Source organism: Borostomias antarcticus (assembly GCF_949987555.1).
Source record: "Borostomias antarcticus genome assembly, chromosome: 25".
In the NCBI taxonomy this organism is placed as follows: domain Eukaryota; kingdom Metazoa; phylum Chordata; class Actinopteri; order Stomiiformes; family Stomiidae; genus Borostomias; species Borostomias antarcticus.
This window is the reverse complement of record NC_140258.1, coordinates 7,198,473-7,222,882: the sequence shown is the minus strand read 5'-3', so window position 1 is coordinate 7,222,882 and position 24,410 is coordinate 7,198,473. Positions and strand designations below refer to the sequence as shown.

General features: G+C 45.3%; 3 protein-coding genes across 4 annotated transcripts; 2 read left to right on the top strand and 1 right to left on the bottom strand.

Moving 5' to 3' along the window:
- The first annotated feature begins 101 nt into the window (after window positions 1-101).
- On the top strand, window positions 102-3,012 carry sfxn4 (sideroflexin 4). The gene is made up of 14 exons (XM_084458631.1): window positions 102-202; window positions 313-378; window positions 497-562; window positions 653-679; window positions 845-899; window positions 1,098-1,123; window positions 1,230-1,283; window positions 1,377-1,439; window positions 1,531-1,599; window positions 1,762-1,852; window positions 2,035-2,150; window positions 2,224-2,309; window positions 2,532-2,649; window positions 2,728-3,012. Exons 1-14 carry the CDS (start codon window positions 164-166, stop codon window positions 2,803-2,805), a joined length of 954 nt encoding a protein of 317 aa, XP_084314757.1. The 5' UTR covers window positions 102-163; the 3' UTR covers window positions 2,806-3,012.
- A 2,115-nt stretch (window positions 3,013-5,127) lies between these two features.
- adka (adenosine kinase a) lies at window positions 5,128-16,680 on the bottom strand. Its single transcript, XM_084458670.1, has 11 exons — window positions 16,565-16,680; window positions 14,905-14,979; window positions 13,381-13,434; window positions 11,607-11,685; window positions 9,967-10,139; window positions 9,689-9,797; window positions 8,741-8,911; window positions 8,589-8,624; window positions 8,362-8,476; window positions 8,155-8,241; window positions 5,128-8,072 (listed from the first exon to the last, which is right to left on the bottom strand). The coding sequence occupies exons 1-11, from the start codon at window positions 16,576-16,578 to the stop codon at window positions 7,948-7,950; spliced, it is 1,038 nt and encodes a 345-aa protein (XP_084314796.1). The 5' UTR covers window positions 16,579-16,680; the 3' UTR covers window positions 5,128-7,947.
- A 1,813-nt stretch (window positions 16,681-18,493) lies between these two features.
- ap3m1 (adaptor related protein complex 3 subunit mu 1) lies at window positions 18,494-24,410 on the top strand. 2 transcript variants are annotated; one of them, XM_084458587.1, is made up of 9 exons: window positions 18,494-18,538; window positions 19,159-19,436; window positions 19,681-19,852; window positions 20,700-20,837; window positions 20,934-21,019; window positions 21,135-21,268; window positions 22,355-22,562; window positions 22,769-22,913; window positions 23,402-24,410. In XM_084458587.1, exons 2-9 carry the CDS (start codon window positions 19,164-19,166, stop codon window positions 23,500-23,502), a joined length of 1,257 nt encoding a protein of 418 aa, XP_084314713.1. In that variant the 5' UTR covers window positions 18,494-18,538; window positions 19,159-19,163; the 3' UTR covers window positions 23,503-24,410. The 2 variants fall into 2 exon arrangements, with proteins under 2 accessions (XP_084314713.1, XP_084314714.1); XM_084458588.1 differs by lacking the exon at window positions 18,494-18,538 and having other exon boundaries at window positions 19,155-19,436.

Below are 24,410 nucleotides of genomic sequence, written 5' to 3'. Positions count from 1 at the left end.
GATTCGTTTCAGGAAGGGATTAGTAAACAGAACCAAAGAACTCGACCTCAGACACACATGCGATTCCTGAGGAAAGGCATCCTCTTCTGAAAACCTATTAAACAATGTCATAAACATAAGTATACAGCAAAGACAGCTGATCGGTGGTTGTTTGTCCGTTGAAATGGATCCTAACTTGTTATATTGGAAAGGCGAGGGAAAGGTAGGTTAATAGCTATATACATTGTAGCCTATGCTATACATTTTGGCATCATTGTAGAGAATGTTGATTTGCAGAATTGTTTCATTGAAAAATGTGACATTGTTTTACAGTCTTTCCTCAGTCGTCTACGTCTATGGACCAGTCTTCTAGATCCATGTTCTTTGCTCTCCTCAGCTGTGAGTACCTCTTGGATTATTGCCCCTGCTGAATATGATGCTTTGATTGTGGTCAGGGATTGCTATACAGTACTGTATATAGTGAACCTTGCCAGATGACAGTAATTTTTTCTCTCAGGCAGAAATAGAAAATGCACGTTCCCTCGTTGGCGGTGCTGGGGACAAACTGGTAAAGGATGAAAAGGTTTGTTGAGAAGTAACTGTGACTGTTCCATAGTTTCCCTGTCTTCACATGCTCCAGCTTCATCATCTGGGTCTGTTTGTTTTTCTCTAGGTAGAGGAAGCATGGATGCTTTCTCTGGTAAGTGACATGTTTAATGATTGTGATATAATTTTCTCAGGTCCTCACTATATCCCTGGTAATAGCTGGTAGAAAGAATAAGAAATAGCTGATCAGTTGTGTATTTTAGATGGTAAATTCCCATATGTTTATTATATGATTGTTTATCAATGTCTGTGTTTGCAGTCTTCTGTCCATGCTGATACCGGTGCTGTACTCCCAGTGGTTTACCGTCCTCCAGGTACAGTGGAAACATGAACAGGCTCATGGTACTTTGCATAGTGTGTGTTATGTTTAAAGATTTGCTAGGGTTAACAAGGGTGGCTGCTTAATGTATTAATGGTGCATGATATTTTAAAGTTCTTATATACTGTAGATTAATAATTTTACAGAAAATTCTTACAACATTCTCTACTGTAATGTCTTAATTTCCGTTTAGCATTGTTACCAATATCAGGTCCTTTGGTAAGCATATCTTTATTATGTTGAGGGAATTTGCTATTATATCTTTACGATTAAATGGACAATAACAAGTGATCCTGAAAATGACTTTTTTGTGTTCCATTATCAGGTTGTTGCTAGTTTTTTACCACATAGTGGAGTCAAACCGGCTCTGTTCTGGCAGGTAAGGAATTTGCAGCTGATCATCAATTCAACCGATAAAGATAAACCATGTAATAAGCCCAGTTAATTAATTAGAGATATATGTATTTTGTAGTTTTTGCTGCAGAGTTACAGCGCTGGATTTAATTATGCAAACAGAAACTCATCTTCTGAACAGGTAACAGGTTGTCATCATGTTAATCCCACTGCACCAACTTCCCTTTTTTGCCGCTTTCTATACCATTCATATGATTGACATGATGTTTCAGAGCAGAAAGACATCACTGAAGCAGGTTCTATTGTTAATTGGATCAGTCGGATATGCAACATGTGCCGGGGTGCGTACAGATGGATCTTTGTTTATATGCAGTAATGTGCAATGTTGACTTGCCATCAATGACTCATTATGGTCAATTACTTGACACAGTATTGTCAAATTGAATGGTAGAGTGGATATCAAATTTCATAGGTTGTTTTTGACTTGCTGTATGCTTCATTAGGCACTTCCACAAATAGTCATACAGCGCGTCGGTGTGACCTACCCACCTGCCCTGATGCTTTTTAGGTCAGTCCTGCCAGTACCCCTCTCAGGTGAGGTCTCTGGATTTATGGAAGAAACCCATAATGACCCACAAGAATTTTATTTTGAAAGACTATTGTTCAGGAGATGTACATCGATCAATGTGTTAGACAGTTTCCTTTATCTATAATGCCATTAATCTGCTGACTGTGTCTATGAAGTGACAATGTCATACGTTGTATCGTATCCCTAGCTGCCCTGGCCTACTTCAATGTGATGGTTGTCAGAAGTGAAGAGTCAGAGAATGGGATCCAGGTGTTTGATTCCAATGGAAACTCTGTTGGCATCTCAAAGGAAGCTGGAGCAAAGGTGAGAAAATGAAGTTAAGGCCAATAGAAAATACATTGTCTGTCATTTTAAGATCCCATACATTGTGTTTTAGGCGGTGAGGGACACGGCTCTGTCCAGAGCTACACTTCTAGGCACTACGGCTGCTGTTCCTAATCTCCTGGTATTCCTCTTGCAAAAGTGAGTTCCTCCTGAGATGCTGAAGATACAGTGACTGCTTCTTATGGAAGAAGCTATAATTTAAGTCTCTCAATGAAAAGTGCTTCATAAATATAATGTATTATTATTATTTCTATTGTCTCAATCACGTCATTGACAGTCAATAAGCTTGTACTTTTGTTTTTACCTTATATTAATATTGGCTTCAGTCTAGCTTGAAATGTACTAATTCTGTCGTTTCAGAACAAGACTTTTGAACAAGAGACCCCTGCTGGTCGCTCCTATCCGCCACACCAGCACCCTGTTGGTCCTGGGTCTGATGATCCCAGTGTCATTCAGTCTGTTTCCACAGTTGGGAACGGTATGTCTCAGAGAGCTGCTTACTGTGCTTTTCTCCAAACGCAGACTGGAATATACCATTTGTCTTTCTGTTTTCCAGGTCAAAAGGGAAAACGTAGAAAAGGAGTTGCAGGCTGCTGCAGTTGATGGCCAGTTATTCTACCACAGGGGGCTGTGAGGGCCAGTGGCCGAGCCCTGACGTGCAGGAGACTGGGCAGAAACACCCCCCTTCAATGAAATTAGACACAGCTGATGGATAGATCATAATGAATACAGTTTTATTTTCTATCATAACAAATGTACAGTAACAAAGACCAAATTGTTGATCGTTGATTTATTAGCTGGTTCATGTTGATGTGCGAGGTCAATGAATCACAAATGAACAAATTGTAAACGTACGAGTGTGTTCAGCAATGGTGCATCTTCTAACAGAATAAACAACTAATGTAATAAACACAAGTAGTCATTGCACATTGATCAAACACGTTAGTCATCATGAACAAAGCTAAACAAATATGCTATTTAGTAAATCTTTAATATGAATGATCGTATAATCACAACAACAGATAATTCAATATACAGTAGCATTGGCCCACTTTTCCAGGGCTCGAGGCTCCAGAACCAAAACAGCCTCCAAGACTTTTGGAGATCTGAGGAAATGTCCAAACAGGTTTAGGGGCTGATTTGTGAATAGGTTTTCTTACAGTTTCCTCCCTTAATTCAGCACAGACTCACCAACCTTTGGCACTCTGGGATACTGTGATCTCACTGGGAGGTTCACATCAAACGAGTCCGATCTGTTGCTAACTTGTGGGGCGACACATCCTGCCACATATCCTTCTGAGAAAGGGAGCACATGGGTCTACAGTACAGTACATCAATTATTGATTTTCCTCAGAATGATGTTCTTCAGGATCAAAGTACAGATGGTGGCTTATCATTGTGCACTAGGATGAAAATTATGTTAAACTCTTAAAATCTTGAGGTCCTCCAGGTTGCAGAGCAGTGCCGAATGGACCAGTCTTTCCTGTGCTACATCAAGGCTGGAAGTACGAAGGAAAATTCTATAAGAAATGACATTCCATACATTTGCAGGTGTAAAAAGTTTGCTACTTCTTGCCATTTTTGTTTACATTGAGGAGCAAACTTGCACAATAGCTCAATGCTTTTTGTACGGAATCCTGAGGGGAGTGGAATTTCCACCACCTTCATTAGTCTAAAGATCTGGAGCGTTCACCTCTGTTAAAGGAGTAGTAAAGGGAAAAATCATGTTTAGCCCTGTTTTAAGGTTACTTATGATCATATACAATGGTTCAGATCAAAAAGTTGACAAAACTAGCACTTTTGAGAAAGTTGATAATTGCTCTACCACCGTTTAGGTCATACAATGGATGTGGGTGGGCACCTTGAAAAATCATTCAAAAACATGTTAAACTCTCGATTTCAAAGACAAGAAGCTCACCGAGGGGGTAATTGGTGTCTGTTGGTGTTCTGACATCAAATTCGCTGCAAAGTATGAATCCTGTAGGGTTTTATTGATCATTTTATGAAATCCATTGACTTGTATTGAAATGACCATTGTAGATAGGGATTCGAAGCGGCAAACAATGATTTATTGGACAGAACTTAAACTCACATGTAACAGTCCCTGGCTCTCGGCTGGCTGGAGCTGTGGGCAGAAGATCAGGCCTGACTCTTCTTCTGTACTTCCCCGCTTGGTCTAATCGGGGCTGGGCCACCACAGGCACAGAGGTCAGGGCTTTTGAAAACAGACCCTGAGAGAGCAGTCACAAGTCAAGCTCTTCAGTCCACTCCACCCTACACTCAGCTCAAAGGATCAACACACACTGAACCGAGGAACCATACACACAAAGACCAGGTCCGGGAAAGGATCTCTACATGCACACTCACGCTGAATCTGGATGAGGATCTATACACACATTGAGCTCAGCCAAGCAAGTCCTACCATACCCTCGGCCCATCGGTGACCCGGCTTCTCCTGCAACTCAGCGGTAAGCATCTCTACACTCCAGTGAAGAGAGAAGAATGACCTCCGGCCTAATCCGCTGTCGGGTTCCTGGCCATTTGCACACCGAATGGCAAGTGGACCTCTGGCGGATTATTAGCGTCAGGGACAGTGGTCCGCTAGTAATCCGAAATGCTACCGCTATTGCTCCACCACCGTTCCCCCGGTATTGTCTATATCCTAGGCCCATTGACCCTAGACTTATGGCTTATTGCTAAATGATTTGATAATTTTTGGGGTAACGCTTCCTTTCATAGTCCCCCAATTACTAAACATTTACCTGGTAAATACATGCAAAGTATAGCCTAATATATAATGGGCAATTACTGAGACACCTATAGCCTACTGTAGGTATAATTTCAAAACAGGTGTATTTCAAATGTTCAATTACTGCACATAAATTCAATAACTGACAGCACCACCAGGTAACCACATTTTTACATAGCTTCTATAACATTCAGTGACAAACACAAATGACAAATCACAATTCTCATGTTTATTAAAATGCTTTGAATTATATTCATTATAACTGGATCCACTCAGGAATCTGGGAGTGGGACCGAGAACAGGAGGAGAAAACAAAACAGTTGCATACACAGAGAAACAAAACAGTAAGCACAAGTCTAGTATATCAATGGGACTTGTAATTGGTCACTTAATTGGTCACCCAGTTTCTGCAATCAACCTTACTTAAAAATAAAAAGAATGGTTTGTTCCCATGGGATGGTCTGTCTGAAAAAAGGGGTCAGAGAGGAGAGGAAAAAAGATCGCTAAAGTTAAAAATCAAACAGGTTCGTGCTCAACCTGGAATCGAACCCATGATCTTCTGCATGGGAGCCGAGCACTTGATCCAAGCTACTTAGCTAGCAAGATAAAAACAAAATACCTTTTTGTTACAGTGTGATTGATTTCTCTTTACAACAGATTGTTGTATTTTATACATTCATGGAAATGTATTAATCTTTTCTGGTACTCATTAAATTAAAAAAAATCATTGCAGCAGCGTTATCAATGAATTGATGTAGGCGTTTGAGCCTATGAACTGACTCTTGGGTAAACCATGTTAGGAGCTCTGGGGTGGGCACTGCTGGCTAGGAGTGTATTCCTATCTGTTTCCTTTTGTTATAGGGTGGTGATGAGGCTGCCATTGCCTAGTTCAATCCACATATCCAAAAAGACACGTTTATAATCATATTCAACTGACAATTTAAGGTCAGTATTCATACCATTCAGGAGATTAGCAAAATCCTCCAACTCATTGTTGGTCCCTTTGAAAATGCAGAAGACATAATTTAGTTATCTAAACCACTTGGGGATTTTATGGAGGGGGTTTCTGTCAGTGTTAAAAACATAACTGTGTTCAAAAAAGCCCACAAATAAAATTGCATATTCCAGGGCAAAGAACCCATAGAACGCAAAGCTGTTCCTTTACATTGAAGGAAGAAATATCCAAGTATGGCTCTAACAATTATTGTTTGCCAGTTGTGAACAGGGCCAATGTTGGTGAACTGTACACAGAAAGCTAAAGACACTCGGCTTAATCAAGATCAATTGTAATTTATTTTATTTAAGTTTGAGGCATCGCACAGGTCGACATGGTCCAGCATGCAGTTCTCCTACATGACCACCGACAAGACACAAGAAGAGGGGAGAGGAGACATCCTACAGGCCCCGACACACCTCCCAGAATCAGGAAATAAAACATTTAGATAAGGTTTCCCCAACACAGATCAGGCCCCATCTAGCCTACACATGGTCCCCATTAAAGGTGGTGTGTGATTTTTGGCGGCATAAAGTGGTTGCAGATTGCAACCACCTGAATACATGGTGCAACATGATGGCCTCGGTAGAAGGACCCACTCCCTATGCAGATATAAAGGGCTCATTCTAAGGTAACGACAAAAGAATTATTCTTATAACCATTCTTATAACCAACCTTTAACTAGGCCCAACTGTCCTGGAGCAGATAATTGTGGACAAAAGGCACACATACAGGTAGGCCTGCCAGGTTTGAAATTGTTCTGCTTCAACAGTTACTGTATAAGAGAATCAAAAATAAAGTGCCCTAAAACAACATTTTGGTAGTGCTGATGAGCTTGTAAGGGCACCAACATCTAGCCTGGCGTCGCCGGCCTAATCACATGAACTCACATTATGTTTCACTCCACATATCAGTCTGGTAACGCAGCCGTTCAAACTGATTTCCACCCGACCAGATATTGGTCAGGCCAATCACAACAGTTTATCTAATAACCGGGGTTGATACATGATTGTACCCACCTGATAGGATAACTAACCCACGTTTCGTTGCTCTGATTGGTTGTAGGTCTATCCAACTGCATCCAGAGGCATTTTGGTCTGAGGCCGTTGATAATGCCCCTTGGAATTTAAAAATGAACTGAGTTTCCAGACCCTATTGCATTCTTGTGAATTGCATGTGGCGAAGCCAGGCTAACTGACATCGCCATTCTGATTAAACTGTATTATGAAAACGTACATGCAACAAGCCTCGGGACAATAGTGTGCAGAGGCCTTGACGTTTAGAAAGTGGGCACTTCTAAGGACTCTATTTGGTTTCACAACAACACTGGCCTGTTAAGCACCTCAGGGCTTAAGAATTATTCAATTATAATCAATATAATCAATCAAAAAAAACATATTAATCATAAATAGTACCACAACCCAATGCAGTATCCTTAAATCTCCTTGAATAGTGCACTGTTATCTTGGCTACAGCTTCTGTTGAAATATTCCCCATCCTGAGGTCAGTGTCCTGCTTTAGCATGGCCTCCAGGGGGAAGACCAGAGCGGACTCTGTGTGTGTGTGTGTGTGTGTGTGTGTGTGTGTGTGTGTATTGGGACAGTGGACCAGCTTTAATGGCAGTTTCAGAGACACGTTGTGTTACTTAACAGAGGCAAATTACACAGCACATTAGCACCGAATGTCACATGACATTAACAGTTCTTATGCAGGACTATGCTGAGCAGCTCTCAGCCCCCACGCCCCAGTGGAAGGAACAGGAAACACTATACATGTCATAACGCAGGCTGCCACATGGGGGGTTGGATAGATGAATGGACGGATGGATGGATAGAAAGATGGAGGGATAGTTGGTTAAAAATGCACAGGCTGATTTGTTTAGCTTACAGGCTTCTAATTAGAAGAGAGAAAGAAGGTTGGAGGGAGGGCTGGAGTACGCGAGGTTAGATATGAGGGTGTAGGACTCTGGGTGAGTAGGTCAGGTGAGGGTTTAAAGGAAAGAGAAGGTGGGGAGGGGGGGTGGTTGGGGATGCTCAGTGGAAGTCAGGTTTCTCAGGGAAGGTGCAACCAGCTCGTCTGATGACAACGTTGGCCGCATAGTGTCCCGCTTTCACACACTGCTCCAGCACCTTCTCCTGAACCAGCTCAGACAGGAAACCTGCAGGACAGATAGAGCCGTCACACACACGCACGCACACACACACACCTATCTGAGACATAGACACAGACACACACGTTACCTCCTACGAAGGCGTCTCCAGCTCCATTCGTATCCACAATGTCCTTCTGGTCAATCTCCACCACGGGGAAACTGTCCACCTTGTCACCTACACAAAGAGACACACACAGAACTCAAGTAGCTGCTTCTCTCTCATTTTTGTGTGTGTATGCATGTGCATGTGTGTGTGTGTGTGCGTGTGTGAGCAAGCGAGCATGTGTGTGTTTACCTTTAGCCATGATAGTTCTGTCCTTGCCCTGAGTGAAGACCACGACCCTCTGTCTCTTCTTGTTGTCTTTGGGAAGCGCCTGGGCCTTCTCAGCGATCTCCTCGATGTCCTTGGTCTACACACACACACAATGTGAGTTAACCCCGTGACTCTGATATAACCCAGACTGATACATTTCTAATGGATGTGATGTGATTGTGTGTGTGACAGCTTGCCGGTTTGCTCACCTCAAAGCCCTGCTCTTTGGCGAACGTGGCTGCCTCCTGACAAACACAAACCAGTCATGAGAAAACCTATTTTTCCCATCCAAGAGATGCTGCGCAGTGGTGGAGAATTATACTGCATATGTGTGTGTGTGTGTGTGTCCAGCCTCCCTCACCGTCTCGTTGCCGAAGAGCACGTCCACGTACGGCATGACCTCCATGAGAGCGTCTTTGAAGAACTGGCTGATGAAGGGAGCGGACAGGTTGAGAGTGAACAGCTTGTTGTTTTCCGACGCGTGCTTGGCCACCTTCAGGATGGACTCCAGAGACACCGTCAGGAAGAACCCCTGGGAGCAGACCATGTGGTTATAACCTCTCATAGCTCTACGTGGTTACAGCCTCTCACAGCGTTACGTAGCCTGGTATAACCTGTCATAATGCCTAAATAGCTAGCAGTTATAGTGTGTTATACCATGGCCTGGGTGAATACTCAATTCTGATTGGCTGTAGAGGTGTGCATTATTTCTAGAAAAAATGCACGGCAAATGAATGTGCTCGTTTCACATCTCAGCATTACAATGAAACAGCGTTTTAATCTTGGCCCTACGACTGTAAATGTCACTTAATTACATTTTCTTCAGGCGAGAAAGTAACCAAGTAGATTCCCAATATGTGGTCAGGTTCTAATTACATGCCGCAAAAATGTCCTGAGCCCGTCTGGTCAGCTCTGCCGAGAGTCAGCTGGTCCAGCAGTGAGCAAAGCACAAATAACAGATTTTTTATATTTTAATGTAGAAAATATGACTAAATGGTACATTTTGTCTTTGGTAAGTGGCCATGGTTTAAGCGGGATAATACACTCCGAAGTGTGCCGTTATCAAAAAATAATACACTTTGCCTCTTGGGGTTATTATCCTCCCCGGCGTGCGTTATATTTAATAACAGCACACCTTGTTTTGTATTATCCCTTACTTAGAACATAACAGCACTACACACCTTTTTAGAACCGCTCATGGAACTACATAGCCTATTATGAACTGTCATAGCATAACCTGTTATAGTTACACACAAGACTATAATATCACAAGATAATGCACACAGAGTAGTGTGGTCTAGTGACTCACAGCGATGTAGTAAACTTTGGCCTTCTCCACCAGCTTCCAGTTCTCCTCCAGGTCCAGATGTTTGTCCTTCTTGTAGCAGTTGGCAGCAGCCAGGTTAGCAACCAGAGACCTGAGAGAGATGCAGGGGGAGAGCGAGAACAGGGGGATGGAAAGAGAGAGAGAAAGACAATGGATATGAGATTAGGGTAAGGACTGGACTGGAGGCAGCCTGCTCCTCTCAGGGACAGAGTGTGTGTGTGTGTGTGTGTGTGTGTGTGTGTGTGCGTACGTTTATGTACCTGTTGTTCCCGGTGATACAGGCGGCGCAGGTCCCGGTGGGCTCCTCATCTTGCTCGTAGTAGTGGGCCTCGACGTGCGTCTCCTCTGCCTTCTCCTTCAGGATCTCCCCGAAGCGATCCTTCCCAATGCAGCCGAAGAACGTACACACCTTGTGAGGCTTCTGGATCATCCACTAGAGGACGACAACAGAGAGGGTCAGCATTCACACAAGGACTGGCCTGACATATTACGTGGTGAGATGTAAGATGTTAAGTAGGCACATAGGTAGGTGTGAGTGTATGTGTGTGTGCGTGCGTGGGTGTTAAATGACATCCCTACACTTGTGCGTCTGGGTGGTGTCGTGTGTCTGTTTTGCGCAAGCAGTCCCAGCCCGTTACTCAGCCAAAAGAGGTTGGTTTAGTTTAGACTCACGAGTCAGTCTCTAAACCCTTTGCTCAACTTGAGACTGAAGACTTTCATTCAGATTCCGTCGCTTTAAGTGGCTGGAAACAATTTGAGAGTTAAAAAAAAAAAAAAAAGACGTCTTGTTACCGGCCGTTCTCACCAGCGTTCTAGTGACTATTTCAACGAAGAAATCCCCAGACTTTCGGAAGACGGAGATCTCCGATCGTCTAGTATCGCGAGACTTGGCTTAGTGCAGACGTTGAATACAATGACAATGGTGCCTCAAATGGCAAGTGTGACTGCCCCCCCCCCCCCCGGTCAACAACTCTGAGTCTGGTGTGTTGGCACAAGGTCACGAGATACACTTAGCTTGGTCAGCTTGGTCAGTGGAGTATTTAACATGGGTGTCTGTCTGACTCCACCTGTAAAATGTGTCATTTATTCTGGGAAATGACATTGCTGGTGGCAAGGTATTACCAGTTTTGGAAGTACTTGAATGTGCAGAAATTCTGCTGTCGGATGTGTTGGCTCAGAATTACCCTGGTGTATTTCCTGTTTGTGCGGTCACACAAGTTCAGGCTTGTAGAAGGGGTGTAGTAGTGGAACTATGTTCAGTACTGGGTTGTCTGATAAGACCGTTGTTTCCTGTGTCTTCTCAGCATCTTGCTGAGAAAGTTGTCAAACCTACGCTTGAGTGTGATACACCCACCATTGAGACAAAACAGTTACCGATGACTAGTGGGAGTGATCTCCTAATGCGGAAGTGGATTTTGCGCGTTAATTCGGGTAGTAAGTGTTGTGTGTTCGAGTAGTAAGTGTTGTATGTTCGAGTAGTAAGTGTTGTGTGTTCGGGTAGTAAGTGTTGTGTGTTCGGGTAGTAAGTGTTGTGTGTTCGGGTAGTAAGTGTTGTGTGTTCGGGTAGTAAGTGTTGTGTGTTCGGGTAGTAAGTGTTGTATGTTCGGGTAGTAAGTGTTGTGTGTTCGGGTAGTAAGTGTTGTGTGTTCGGGTAGTAAGTGTTGTGTGTTCGGGTAGTAAGTGTTGTGTGTTCGGGTAGTAAGTGTTGTGTGTTCGGGTAGTAAGTGTTGTGTGTTCGGGTAGTAAGTGTTGTGTTCGGGTAGTAAGTGTTGTGTTCGGGTAGTAAGTTTTGTGTGTTGGACAAATTTGAGGGGTTGGGGTCGCAGGTGTGTCACTGTTTGCAGAGGGGAGGCCCACATTGATGGAATTTGGGCAGTGGGATGGTAACAGTGGGACGGACCTGTGCAATCTTGATAGAGTTCTGAGTGGATCCTCCAGCATGATACTCCACTTTAAACTTCTTCACTATCTCCTCAAACCTGCAGACACACACAGTGAGAGAAGGAGGGATAAAGTGTTTGTGAGAGAGCGAGAGAGAGAGAGGGAGACAGTGAGAGAGATGGTGAGGGAGGACGTTCACATGTTGCATGTTGGGAATCAAAAAATTGTAACCAGATTTTAGATTTTGAGTTTAGAGCTGCCCTGTGCAGGACTACCAGGGACAGTGAAACTCTTTGCACATTAATACCACTGCTTCATTAAGAGCTAGGATTATTGTGTGTGAACCAAATCCTGCATATTTGTCCTGTCCAGTAGGGGGCAACACCCCCTTAGCTGAGCCAATTAAACATACAGGACTAGCTAATCAGATGTAGCCTTGTGAGGCCATCCTGATCTCTCAAGCTCGCATTCTGTTTCTCAACACAGATCAGTCTGGCCAGGCTTCAGGCTGGGCCGGAATATGAAGAACTACTGGCAGCTAACGGGCGTGGTTCAGCTGTGACAGCAAGAAGCGACTGTTCGTTCGAAAACAACAATGGTGGCTTCTGTCACATTTTGCAATCAATGGTTTAATTCACTTGTTCATAAATGCAATTGTCTTATATTTGGTTGTGCTGTAGGCCACTTATTTCAATATTACATGCACTATTTACTATCTGTTCTCAAGCATCATCATCTCCAGTTTTGCTGTGATGAAAGTTGTTGGTTGAATTTATTCCGCCAATGTGTGTGCACGATTTTGTGTCTAGTAGTTCTATTGTGTTATTAGGCCCAAATTTTCCGGACTCTTCTTAAATGCATGCGCCCTTCCTTCCTTCCTTCGCTTCCTCTCCGAGCTACTGAGCGATCGGATAGAGAACTTTTTTTTTTTTTTTTAAACTTTTCCAGTCAGAACCGAGGGATGGTAGAAGGAATAGCTTCAATAGGGCCAGCCTACAGAACATCCAGCCCTTGAGCAACGCTCTACTCCTTATTTGGTAAAGATGATTCATTTCACAACATAACATTTTTGCTGAGGTAAGAAGTCATGAAAAAGGGTCGAGTCACCAGCCCCTTATATCGGCACCCTCCCCTCAGAGCACCAATCACACACAGTCACTGAGACGGAGCTGGGCAGGGCTGGGCTAGGCTACACTAAGAGCTTTCTGAATATGAATCTGAGAAAGGCCTGGCTGTAGTTTGTCTTCATAATGCTACTACATCCAACCCTCCTCATCTGTCTGTCTACTGCTACCGACAATAAGTTATACTCTGAGGAAACGCAGGCACACACACTCACACACGCACTCGCTTATCTCCTCTTTGGTCAAATGTTTGCTTTCCGCATCAAACGGCTCTTCTCAGATCAGATGGGAGGCGAAGCCTCCTGCTTTGCTATTAGCTGAGGCGGGCTCTCTGTGTTGAGCCTCCTGCGCTCTCATTGGCTAGCTGGGAGCACAGAGGTTAGCTGTGCTGGTGAGTTCAAGAACACTCCTGCTACATCCAGCCTAGTCCAGAGCAGAGGGAGCCAGCTCAGTGTGAACTCTGAAACATGCGTCTCCCTCAGGAAAGACCCTGAACTCTTGTTGGTCTAGAAGTGGGCTGGAGTGTAGGAGTGTGTTGGCTCATATGGAGCTCATATGGAGCCCATGTGGAAACAACAGCAAACAGAAGTCTGCAAAGACATTGTATGAAACATTGTTATTCAAAATGTGTGTGCCCCTAAGATGAGAGAGAGGGGAGGGTATACCCACAGTGCTTTGTGTTTGTCCTCTGCCAGGATCTGATCATTGGCCTTCAGTCCGTACCTGATGGAGAAATGGAGGGGGAGAGATAGAGAGAGGGGGGGGGGCGAGAAAGAGAGAGGGTTAGTGTAATCCCTGCTTCTGTCCCATCAACAAAGGCACAGAAATCTCCTCTGACCTACAGCTTAAAGCTCCTCAATGATGAAGAGAATATTAGCCCCTCCATCCTCTCTCTCTCTGTCTTTCACAGACACACACACACCTACTCCTTTTATCTACTTATATACTACCCCATTCATAAACCGTTTCTCAGCTGACTGCTAAAAGTTGTTCAATGTTGTGGTTTCTTTGAAAGACCAAGCAGCTCAGACTCTGAGTTAAGTCTTGTATTAGTCCGATATCCAGGCGGTTTAGTCCAGCTCTAATCCAGACGCTTACGCAAGAGGCCTGAGAGAGAGACTGGACTCTTGCCCTGGTCTCACCGCAGTCCCAAGACCAGTCCTCTCCAGCAGTCCCAGGCCAGTCCTCTCCAATGGCCCATTTTGACCGCACAAAAAAGTACCTACTTATTTAGTTATTACTCGACTTGCTTTTTTGCAAGTCGCATTTCCACTGCGTAAAAGGCGTGAAACGTTACTTTTTTCGGACTTGCTCCGTCGAGGTACCAAGCAAGCTGTAGCGAGGTTGTGTTAACACTGCAGAACGCTGATTGGTCAGAGAAAATGGTCTCTCGCTGACTACTAGCCTGCTTCAGTGCTCAAGGTGCCAAGTTCGTATTTCTTTCCATGGGATTTTACTTTGATGATGATCTCAGGCGAGCCGGGCTCAGGCTTCAACTCACTCGTGTTGGTTCAGGTTTGAATTTTCAGGCCTGTTGAGAATTCTTGAAGAAGGAAGAGAGGTCTGCACACTGTTTCAATAGCTCCCAAAGTGATTTTATGAAGCACAACATTTCGATCTTCTTCAGGTGCAACACCAAACATGCCACGTCAACCGTTGTGCTTTATTAAATCACTTTGGGAGCTATTGAAACAGTGTGCAGACCCCTCTTCTTTCTTCAGTTATATATTTTTTCGTCAAGCACCTGTCACTTTTCACTCTTGGATGTGTGTGCATTTTTCGCTACCCGTTGAGAACTCTTGACAGCTTTTCACACAAACCCAGAACATACACACAATCTGAGTGGGCTCTCGGGCTGAGGTAGCATGTGATGTTGGGATCACAGGTTCTAAGACGACTCCTACATAGCAGCAGCTAGGGTATTAATGGAGCCAAACTCTCTCACTTTGGTATTTATGTGGGTTGAGAGAAAGAAAGAAAGACGAGGGAGGGAGGGAGAGACCAGATGAGTAGCTGTGGAGCACCTGCCCATCTCTCCAAAAGAAAAGAGAGAAGGCGTTGACCCAGAATGACCCAGTCTTTCCCTCTGTCCTACTCGGTTTCAAAAACCTACTCTCCAGGTGAGCTACGAGTCAGACATTTCCCCCTGCTATGATTGGCTGAGCGTCCATTCCCCGCGGTCATGTGACTCACTTATCCAGGAAGTCCTTGTCCACCACAGCACAGATGTCCAGCAGCGGGTTGCCCATGCCAAACAGGGAGTTAACTCTGAAACACACACACAGATATGGACCATTTGAAACCACACAACACAGACACATTAGAAGCCACACAACATACTGGGAGTTAATGCTGAAACACACAGATATAGACACATTACAAACCACACAACAAACTGAGTGCACATGCTCAATACAACAATAAAATATAAAACGGTGAGACCAATGATTTAAGTTTCATTTTGGGATATTGAAATGAGTCTGCACCACACACACCAGATTATGTAAGACTTTCTTTCCGTGGTCACTTGTGACTCGACTAAGAAAAGCTATGGGCTATTTTGTAGGGCAGTGATATGAAAGGGAACACATTCATAAAAAAAAATTCTAATTCACCTACAAACTGAAGACAGGATGAACACAGGTTCAGTCACACATTTCCTATTGCCTCATTCACTGCAAACCTAACCCTAACCCGCAACATCAGGACAATTATGACTGAGTGACCAAGCAGTGACCAGTGTGTGACATGTCCTGGGGAACAACTGACAGCAGAGCATACATTTTGTAGCGGTACTTCAGTCGTTAGCCCTCCAAAAATGTTTCGAAATAAACCCAGCCCCTAGCCTCCCCCCCTGTGAACCAATGGAAGTAGAGAACCAACTCAGAGCAGCTCTGTGTGGAAAGATAACTAGCTTCACCGCAAACACACATTTCAGCCAAACCAGTCAATGGAGCATCCAATCTAAATTTAACTTTAGTTTACACAGACACACACCCACCACAGCTGTACAGGCAGATAGTATTATTTTGATCACGGCACTGTGTGTGTGTGTGTGTGTGTGTGTGCGTGTGTGTGTGTGTGCACACGAGTGCATGTCGTGCCATTAGGGAACCACTAGTCACAGTCATTTAAGATGGCGACAGTGTCAGAGTCCATGTGAACATCATTGTAGCAATACTTTAACACACACACACACACATAGTTTAATATTCAACACTAAAGAGAAACACAGCTGGATCTGTTTGTTTCAGTGAGTGTCTCTCTCTCTCTCTCTGCCGGTCCATCACACCCCTGGTCAGCGTCGGGTACAGGGGTCTCTGAGAAAAGCCCTGATGGTCTTGACTGTCGACTACAGGTGCGTCTCTCTCTCTCTTTTGAGTAAACATCCATGTGCTACAAATCTACACTCTGGACAAACAAAAAGGGTGTATGTACGCAACAGCCTTGTGAAGAGTTACCACAAACCCAGCCAGCTGCATTCTCCACCAGGAACAGGACTGGATCATCCAGTCTGGACAACAATACGTGGATGTGGATTCAAATCGTTTACAGACAGTGAAAGACAGACGAGCTGCAGCCAAACCAAGTCCAGAGAAACATATAACATCAAACCTAGTGGACACTTCTAATTATTCAAGTGAATATTGTCCCCTTGCTTAGAGAGTCGTGTTGATACAGACTGCTGTTTCAAGTCAGATGAATTAGTCACATAAGGTTTGATGCCCCGCCGTTCATATTTATCAATGCCTACACACATCCTAAATCATTCTTCACGTATGTTCTCTCCATACGACTACAAAAGCAATCATGTTAAATAAACCCCGTCCCTCGTCCAGGTCAGTGTGCCTACCTTGCAGCAGGCATGGTGTCTCTTCTCTCTCGGCAGCAGCCAGTCAGAAGCGGACCTGGTGACCTCCTCAGATAAGCCCAAAAAGGACTCTACGTCCTAAAACTCCCAATATCAGCTCTGCATGCTCCTGAATCGATTTTCGCCTGCAACAGGGGACCCTCCTCTTGGCCTGAGCTGATTGGTCGTGTGGGCTCTGGGAAGGGCTCATGCCTGCGCCTGTGAATGGTTGCCTTCACTGTTTTGGTCACAGGGAACTCATTCTTATGGCATTTTCGAATACAATCGAGTACTGTTCCACTTGCTTGCCTTGGGCACTGAGACGTCCGGATTGCAAATGCATAACCCGCTGTCCCCGCGGAAGGCGTTACAGCCGCGAATCATACACTAGCCGGAAGAATGATAGACAATTAAACGTGGCAATGTTTTACAGCAGGGTCTGAATTCAGGCATCGTGTGTTCAGGCGAGGGGCACACATCTGTTTACTAGTAGGATCTTCCTTGCCGTGGGCGGCTGATAAAAAGTAAGTAAATGGTAAATGGACTGCACTTATATAGCGCTTTTCCACCTTAGCGGCACTCAAAGCGCTTTACAGTGGCCTCTCATTCACCCATTCACACACACATTCACACACCAATGGCGGTAGCTGCCATGCAAGGTGCTAACCTGCTCATGGGGAGCAATTTGGGGTTAGGTGTCTTGCTCAAGGACACTTCGACATGTGGACAGTCGGAGCTGGGATTCGAACCGCTGACCCTTCGATCATTGAACGACCCGCTCTACCAACTGAGCTCCAGCGGGTAGTGGGTGTGTTTTCCTTGTTTAGCAGCACCCCCTGTGACTTAACGATGCCATTGAAAGTATGTTACCTAAGATCCAACGATGTATTTCTCAACCATGAGAGCTTCAAACAAACCAAAACAACGTTTCTTAACCTTGGTCGGCCTCAAACAGACCGAGGTCGACGCAGTAACATTCTTAAGCATCCAAGACCCCCGCTAGCTAACGTTACATAGCAGAAGACACGTGGGGACCTCCCCCCGGCTTCCCACGCCGGACTTTACACATGGCCATGGATAGTGGGATAGTGACACCAACACAATAAACTGCGACCTCTCCTCCACATAGTAGCCATTTCAACCCAGATAGCTAGCTAACACTTTTTTGGCCCAAACACACGTGGATAGTGAAGTGGCTCGACGTTCACATACAATGACAAAATCGAAGCTTGGCCTGCCCCCCCCCCTCCCAGTCAGTCTACTAACGTCACTGTTTAAATGCATGGTCGATACTGTCAAAAGTAACACGAATTGATCAATTGATTGATCAATTCGTAATTGATTTTAAAAGCACGTATGCGTTCTAAAAGCTGCATACGAAGTCAGAATAACTGCAATAACATAGAGCTACACGCACCAAACTCACTACTCACCGGAGTTTAATTGGACTTTTTTTCTCTGGGCTCTTCTTCTCTTCTGCTTTCTCCTTCCTCCCAGACAGTCGGAGTTTCTTCGCTTTGGGTTCTCCAGAAGCCATGGTTCTCTAGGAATATGCGGTGATCACCTTGAGGAAGAACCGGGATATCTGAGAGGTAGATAGCGTGAGGAACACAGCTATGAGAATCAATGGACTACACACAGAGGGAAGTCGAGATTCAGCTGCCCTCGCTTTCCGCCTGAGCAAAAAGACAGGACCTTTGGTTAGAAGTTGATAAAAGTAATGTGCTTTTTGAACGTTGCGCCCACATGCGTGTGCACAGAATACGCTGACATTATTATTTATTCCAACACACGTTGATGCTTTCTGATGATAGAAGGGTGCATATTTAAAACAGGCGTCATTTTAGAAAGCTTCTCTCTTGCTCTGGCAGCAGTCCTTCCATATTTGCCACACAGCAACATTCCAGCCTCTATCACTGGAGTCCGACCAGGTAAAGAATGAAGAGATGTTTATGATCAATTGATACTTATGAACACGTAAGTCTATAACACTGGTTATAGGGTACATTTATTGAACCAGGCTGACCTACTGGTCATTTGGGAGCTGTGAGATTACAATGTTTTTACAAGAGTAACGTAAGGACTAGTCAGCGATGGCGAGCCTGCTAGAACAGCTGTCAAACTTTAGTTTGGATTGTCAGTGGCTAGTTGCAAGACAAGATTATTCCGGTAGATCGACATCTGATAGGGTAGCAACCAATGAAACTTATCGTGGAAAGTGTTAATGTGGATTCGCTTGCCTTCATGCGAAGTTTGTGCGTTTTGTACATCTTTACCAGCAGAGGAAGCTGCTGTTACGTACCTATGAGTGACCAGCTCTGCCATAATTGAAAACTACATGCAGACAAAGCAGGACTTGTCAACTTCTCGAGAACATTCGTACACTGCATTCTTTCTCTCTCTCCTCTCTCTCCGTCTCATTCATTAACTCACTCACATACGTGGTCTCTCTCTCTCTCTGTCTCTCTCACACACACACACACAACTTCACACACACACACACCCACACACACACACACACACACACACACACACACAACTTCACACAAACACACACACACACTACTTCACACACAATGCCTCATCTCTGTGTGTAGCTGAGATGATCCACAGTCTGTTCCTCATCAATCCTTCGGGGGACATCTTCCTGGAGAAGCACTGGAAGAGCGTCATCAGCCGCTCAGTGTGCGACTACTTCTTCGAGGCCAGGGAGAAGGCTGTGGAGCCAGAGGATGTGCCCCCCGTGCTGCGCACCCCCCACCACTACCTCATCAGCATCTACAGGGACAAGCTGTTCTTCCTGTCCGTCGTACAGACCGAGGTCCCACCACTGTTCGTCATCGAGTTTCTGCACAGGGTGGCGGAGATGGTCCAGGTCTGTGGGAGCTCAGCGGTGCATGTTAGGGGGACTTGGGTCCTAAGCGTGGTGTTAATGATGTTGGTGGTGCTTAACTTTATCTCTTTGAGTGCAGCATACTGTTTCTCTCCCCTTATCTCTCTCTCTCTCTCCTGATATCTCTCTCTGTCTGCTGTCTCTCTCTTTCCGTCAGGCTATGTAAAGTTTGTGTCAGTCTAGTTTTACTTAGATTGTCATGTAGACCAAAGTCTGGTGTGTTCAGGACTACTTTGGCGAGTGTTCGGAGACGGTCATCAAGGACAACGTGGTGATCGTCTACGAGCTGCTGGAGGAGATGCTTGACAACGGGTTCCCCCTGGCAACCGAGTCCAACGTCCTCAAGGAGATGATCAGACCGCCCACCATCCTGCGATCGATGGTCAATACTCTCACGGGTAACCAGGAATTTTTATAATTACAAGGGGGGTCTTTATTAGGCCACACAGTGACATATTTCTCACACATACAGTAGTGAGAGGGCGACATGGCACACAACACACACACAAATGCAATTCTCAGGTGTTGCCGGTGGGAATTGTCCAGTGCATTTATCCCATCCCAGCTGTCCTTCCTCCAGGGGCAGCCATCGTTCATGGCGCCTGCAAGTGCTCAGTCCAGGGCTTGGACAGGGACTGTAGAGCATCTGTTCTTTGTATTGGGTTCTTTGGGAGGAAATGCTTGCAAACACGGGGAGAACATGCAAACTCCGCACAGAAAGGCCCAGAGACCTTCTTGCTGTGAGGCGACAGTACTAGGTACTGCGCCATCGTGTCGCACGTGAGCGATTTTGGGGTTCAGAGTCTTGCTCAAGGACACTTCGGCACAATGCTGGGAACAATCGAACAATCGAACTGGGAACCTTGCGATCCCCGGACGGCTGCTCTACCTCCCGAGCTACATGCCGCCTCCCGCATCTCTTCTCTCCATGCCTACCCTCTCCTTTCCTATGATGTCATATCCTATCTAGCTGTACGTTTTTAATGACGACACAAGCTGTGCTCCGTTCCAGTACCTGTAGTCAACAGTCACTGAAAGTCAACCTCTGACCTCTGCACTTAGCCCCTACCCACATCTATCCCTAGTTCCCCTATCTTACTAAGACTGCCGACTACGCTGCCTCTCTGAGCACTTTGAATTGCATTCAGTTGTCTGACTGTATATATGTGCTATGCAAATAAATTTGACTTGACTTGACCTGAGGAATATCTCCTAAAGCCGAGAATGATCCATCGTGTTTCCCAGGGAGCAGTAATGTTGGTGAAACGTTGCCAACGGGTCAGTTGTCGACCATCCCCTGGAGGCGGGCGGGAGTGAAGTATACCAATAATGAGGCCTACTTTGACGTGGTGGAGGAGATCGACGCCATCCTGGACAAATCGGGTACAGCCATGTCAGCATATTCAATGGTTGGATAGGAGTTTATAACAGTGGACTTCACAGATTGTCTTTCTATGATATCATCTTGTGGTGGTGCAGGTGTGACAGTGTGTGCAGAGATCCAGGGTGTGATCGAAGCCTGTGTGAAGCTCTCCGGGATGCCTGACCTGACGCTCTCATTCATGGTGTGTACCCTCCTCCGTTTGTGTGTGTTTTTGTGTGTGTGTATGAATGTGTGCATATGCATGTGTGTGTGTGTCTTGCCCCCAGTATAACACTCGTTGAGTTTTGTGGTTGCAGAACCCCCGTCTCCTTGATGACGTGAGTTTCCACCCGTGTGTGCGGTTCAAACGCTGGGACTCCGAGCACGTCCTCTCCTTCATCCCCCCCGACGGGAACTTCACGCTCATGACCTACCACGTCAGCGCTCAGAAGTAAGCACACAACCCTGAACATCAGTCTCCTAGCACCTGTTCTAGGGGATCGTCACGTTGTTCCATGGCACTCAAACAGGGGATGTGGTGTTTTCTCTCATTGTGGCTTAGACAAGGCTAGTCTCTCTCCAGACTCAAATATTACGTTGAATCGCTGCGCTCTGATACTACATAATAAGAGTCTGTGCCACTTCGCCGCCCAAGCTGGGGTTCTGAGGGCGTATCGACGGGTCAAAATTGTAAGAGTGACAGGTCGTAGCAGCAAATGAGAGACGCTAGCCCAGGTTAGATGGGCAGGGCGTGTCTATGGGTGGGAACGCCTGATCGCGAAAGTCGTTACTGATTGGTGTCGCAGGGATGGGGGACTAATGAATTGCCAGGATTTGAACACCAGATTTTTGCATGAAGTGTCCCAGACCGATAGAGAGATCTGCAGCATGCAGTAACGTAGTTAGCGTAGCTTATGTATTGTATCAACGAAAGAGCTCTCATGGGTCTGGCGTTGAGACTAGGACAAGGCTAACTTTCTTATCTCCAAACCCCAAAACTATAACCATGTCCTATGTTCATGTTGCATTACCCAGCTTCTTTCCATTATAGGTGCAGTAGGCAGTTTCGCTCTGAGGCACTTTTTGTTATATATTTTTTCAATTCTCATTCCATCCCGACAGCAATCAATAAATCAAGTGCTCTGACGCTAAAATTAAATAAATCTGTAATCTGTGGAAGTCGCAGGATTGTAAAGTATTAAGTGCCTCCAATCATTTCGAGGTGCCAACTTGAAATGATTGGATCGCATACCTGCCTGTCAACCTACCTACCTGCCTAGCGAGCGTCATTTGTTTCCCCCCAGTTCGGAGGAGTGGCTTTGGAGGGAGGCCTGAAGGGAGGAGCGTGAATTTTGTCGGTTGCATTTTTCAAAACAATTTTTCAAACACAGACCGCCTACTGCACCTTTAAGTGAATACTTATTGAATGAATCTCATTCCCTATACAGTATATACTATACATCCTCAAACACATCTCTTGAACCTCACCCTACCATGTCAGCGGTACGTTAGACCTAATAGATCCACCCCCCTCCAGTCTAGTCGCCATCCCTGTGTACGTGAAGCAGAGCATCAACTTTTTCGAGACCGGATCCTGTGGTCGACTGGACCTGACAGTGGGCCCCAAACAGACCATGGGGAAGACAGTGGAGGGGGTGATGGTCACCATCCACATGCCCAAAGCTGTGCTCAGTGCCAACCTCACAGCCACACAGGGGAGCTACAGCTACGACCTCACTACCAAGGTGACTATTTTAGCCGTCAACCGGCTGCCTCGACAAGGTGAACTATCTTGTAAAGCCATCTTCACTCCTAGTCTCTCTGTCCTCCTTCATTTATGCATATTGTCTCGTCCTATCTTTATCTATCTGTCCTCTCCTCGATTATCCCTCTTTCTTTCTCTCTCTCTCTCTCTCACTCCCTCTCTCTGTCTGTGCGTGTGTTGTGGTAGGTGTTGGTGTGGGACATTGGGAAGCTGAACCCTCAGAGGCTGCCTAACCTCCGGGGCAGCCTGAGTCTCCAGTCGGGGGCCCCCAAGCCCGAGGAGAACCCCTCCCTCAACATCGACCTCAAGATCCAGCAGCTGGCCATCTCAGGTAACCTCTGCCCCCCCCCCCCCCCCCCCCCCCGAACTTAGCCCCAGACTTAGGCCCCTTTTTTAAAATTCACGCCCAAGCTCGTTTCTAAACTTGTAGAGATGGGAGTGGATCTGACAGGTGTAAGCAGTGTGGTGGAGAACCTAGCCACCTGAAAGTGCCAACGCATCGCTTTCACCTGTCTCATTCACTCTGATCTGGTCTCCACAAGTACACACTTAGTGAGCAGAGCTTAGGTGCCGATTTCGGGTTGTGCATTAATATTCACTCCATTCTTCTCAGCCCCTCTCCTGCCTTCAAACCCCATTCCTCTCCCTCACTCAGCAGTGAGGTTTTATGGCCCTTGAGGCAGTAAACTAGCATAGCATGAGATTACCCAAGTCTTACTTAAAACATAGCCCCCCAGTCTACGGTGTCGTGGGGATATTAGATTCCAAATGTTCCCGAGTGGATTGAAATTCTTCTGCCCTGCATGTTGTCACCGCCAGGGTTGAAGGTGAATCGGCTCGACATGTTCGGCGAGAAGTACAAGCCGTTTAAAGGGGTGAAATATGTGACGAAGGCGGGGAAGTTCCAAGTACGAACATGAGGAGGGACTTTCTGACGAGATCAAAGGTCAACTATCCAGCGTGCCGAATAAGGGTCAAGGATGCTGCCACGACCCCCCCCCCCCCCCACACACACACACACACCGCTCGCAGTGTCAATTCTTAAACATGTTTTTTGTATTCACCAGCTCCCACTGGTGTTCTGGAAAGTACTGGAAGCATTCTTCCAGTCATATTTATTGTGTATAGCATTACATGTTCTAAGGTGTTTTGGTCCTGTAAAGGGAACGTAGCCTTTATGATAATTCAGCAGTGATCAAGTACAATCAGATTATCACAGTTTTGAACAGTGTTGTATGGAAGGTCATCCATTCCTCTGTTGGACGGACAGTTGTAAATGTACCACAGTGTTTCTCTTACACACCTTGAAAGTTGCCTTATGGGAATATTATTTTAGTAGAACACACACACACAAAGTCTTGGGAAATGAGTCCCTCACCTGCCTATTTTTTGTATTCTATCACAGAAGCGCATTGTATTCCAGCACAACTCCCTCACAGTTTTAAATCTAGTAGTTAAAACATGTTTTTTATTTTTTTTTATTTTTTTTAAGTGTATTTTCTGAGAATTATGTCTTAACTAACTAGCCCTTTAATGCTAAGTGGCCAACGCCTGTCTACAGCAGGGTTTATAATGCAGGTATTGACACACACACACACACACACACACATTTTCACTCTTTCACTCTGTGATACCAGTGGCCTTAACAGTTGGCATGTAAATACATGAAAGCCTTTTCCAGCTCTGTGCAATAGGGAATCCCAAGGAATGACTGCACAGTGAAGCTTGTAATACCAAACCATCTATTGTATTTTGGTCAGAAAACGGCTGAGGTTAAGAGTTGATTTAAGGTTGTTTTTAATATTAGTTGCCTTCCAGGTAGTGTTCT

Excerpts from the sequence above, each read along its gene's own strand:
- sfxn4 (XM_084458631.1), top strand. The coding sequence starts at position 164 with ATGGATCCTAACTTGTTATATTGGAAAGGCGAGGGAAAG. Across the intron at positions 379-496 it reads GTTCTTTGCTCTCCTCAGCT|GCAGAAATAGAAAATGCACG; the intron begins GTGAGTACCTCT and ends TTTTTCTCTCAG. Across the intron at positions 1,440-1,530 it reads GAAACTCATCTTCTGAACAG|AGCAGAAAGACATCACTGAA; the intron begins GTAACAGGTTGT and ends ATGATGTTTCAG.
- ap3m1 (XM_084458587.1), top strand. The coding sequence starts at position 19,164 with ATGATCCACAGTCTGTTCCTCATCAATCCTTCGGGGGACATCTTCCTG. Across the intron at positions 19,437-19,680 it reads GGGTGGCGGAGATGGTCCAG|GACTACTTTGGCGAGTGTTC; the intron begins GTCTGTGGGAGC and ends TGGTGTGTTCAG. Across the intron at positions 19,853-20,699 it reads GATGGTCAATACTCTCACGG|GGAGCAGTAATGTTGGTGAA; the intron begins GTAACCAGGAAT and ends CGTGTTTCCCAG.
- adka (XM_084458670.1), bottom strand. Across the intron at positions 9,798-9,966 it reads TGTATCACCGGGAACAACAG|GTCTCTGGTTGCTAACCTGG; the intron begins GTACATAAACGT and ends CATCTCTCTCAG. Across the intron at positions 8,477-8,588 it reads CCAAAGAGCAGGGCTTTGAG|ACCAAGGACATCGAGGAGAT; the intron begins GTGAGCAAACCG and ends GTGTGTGTGTAG.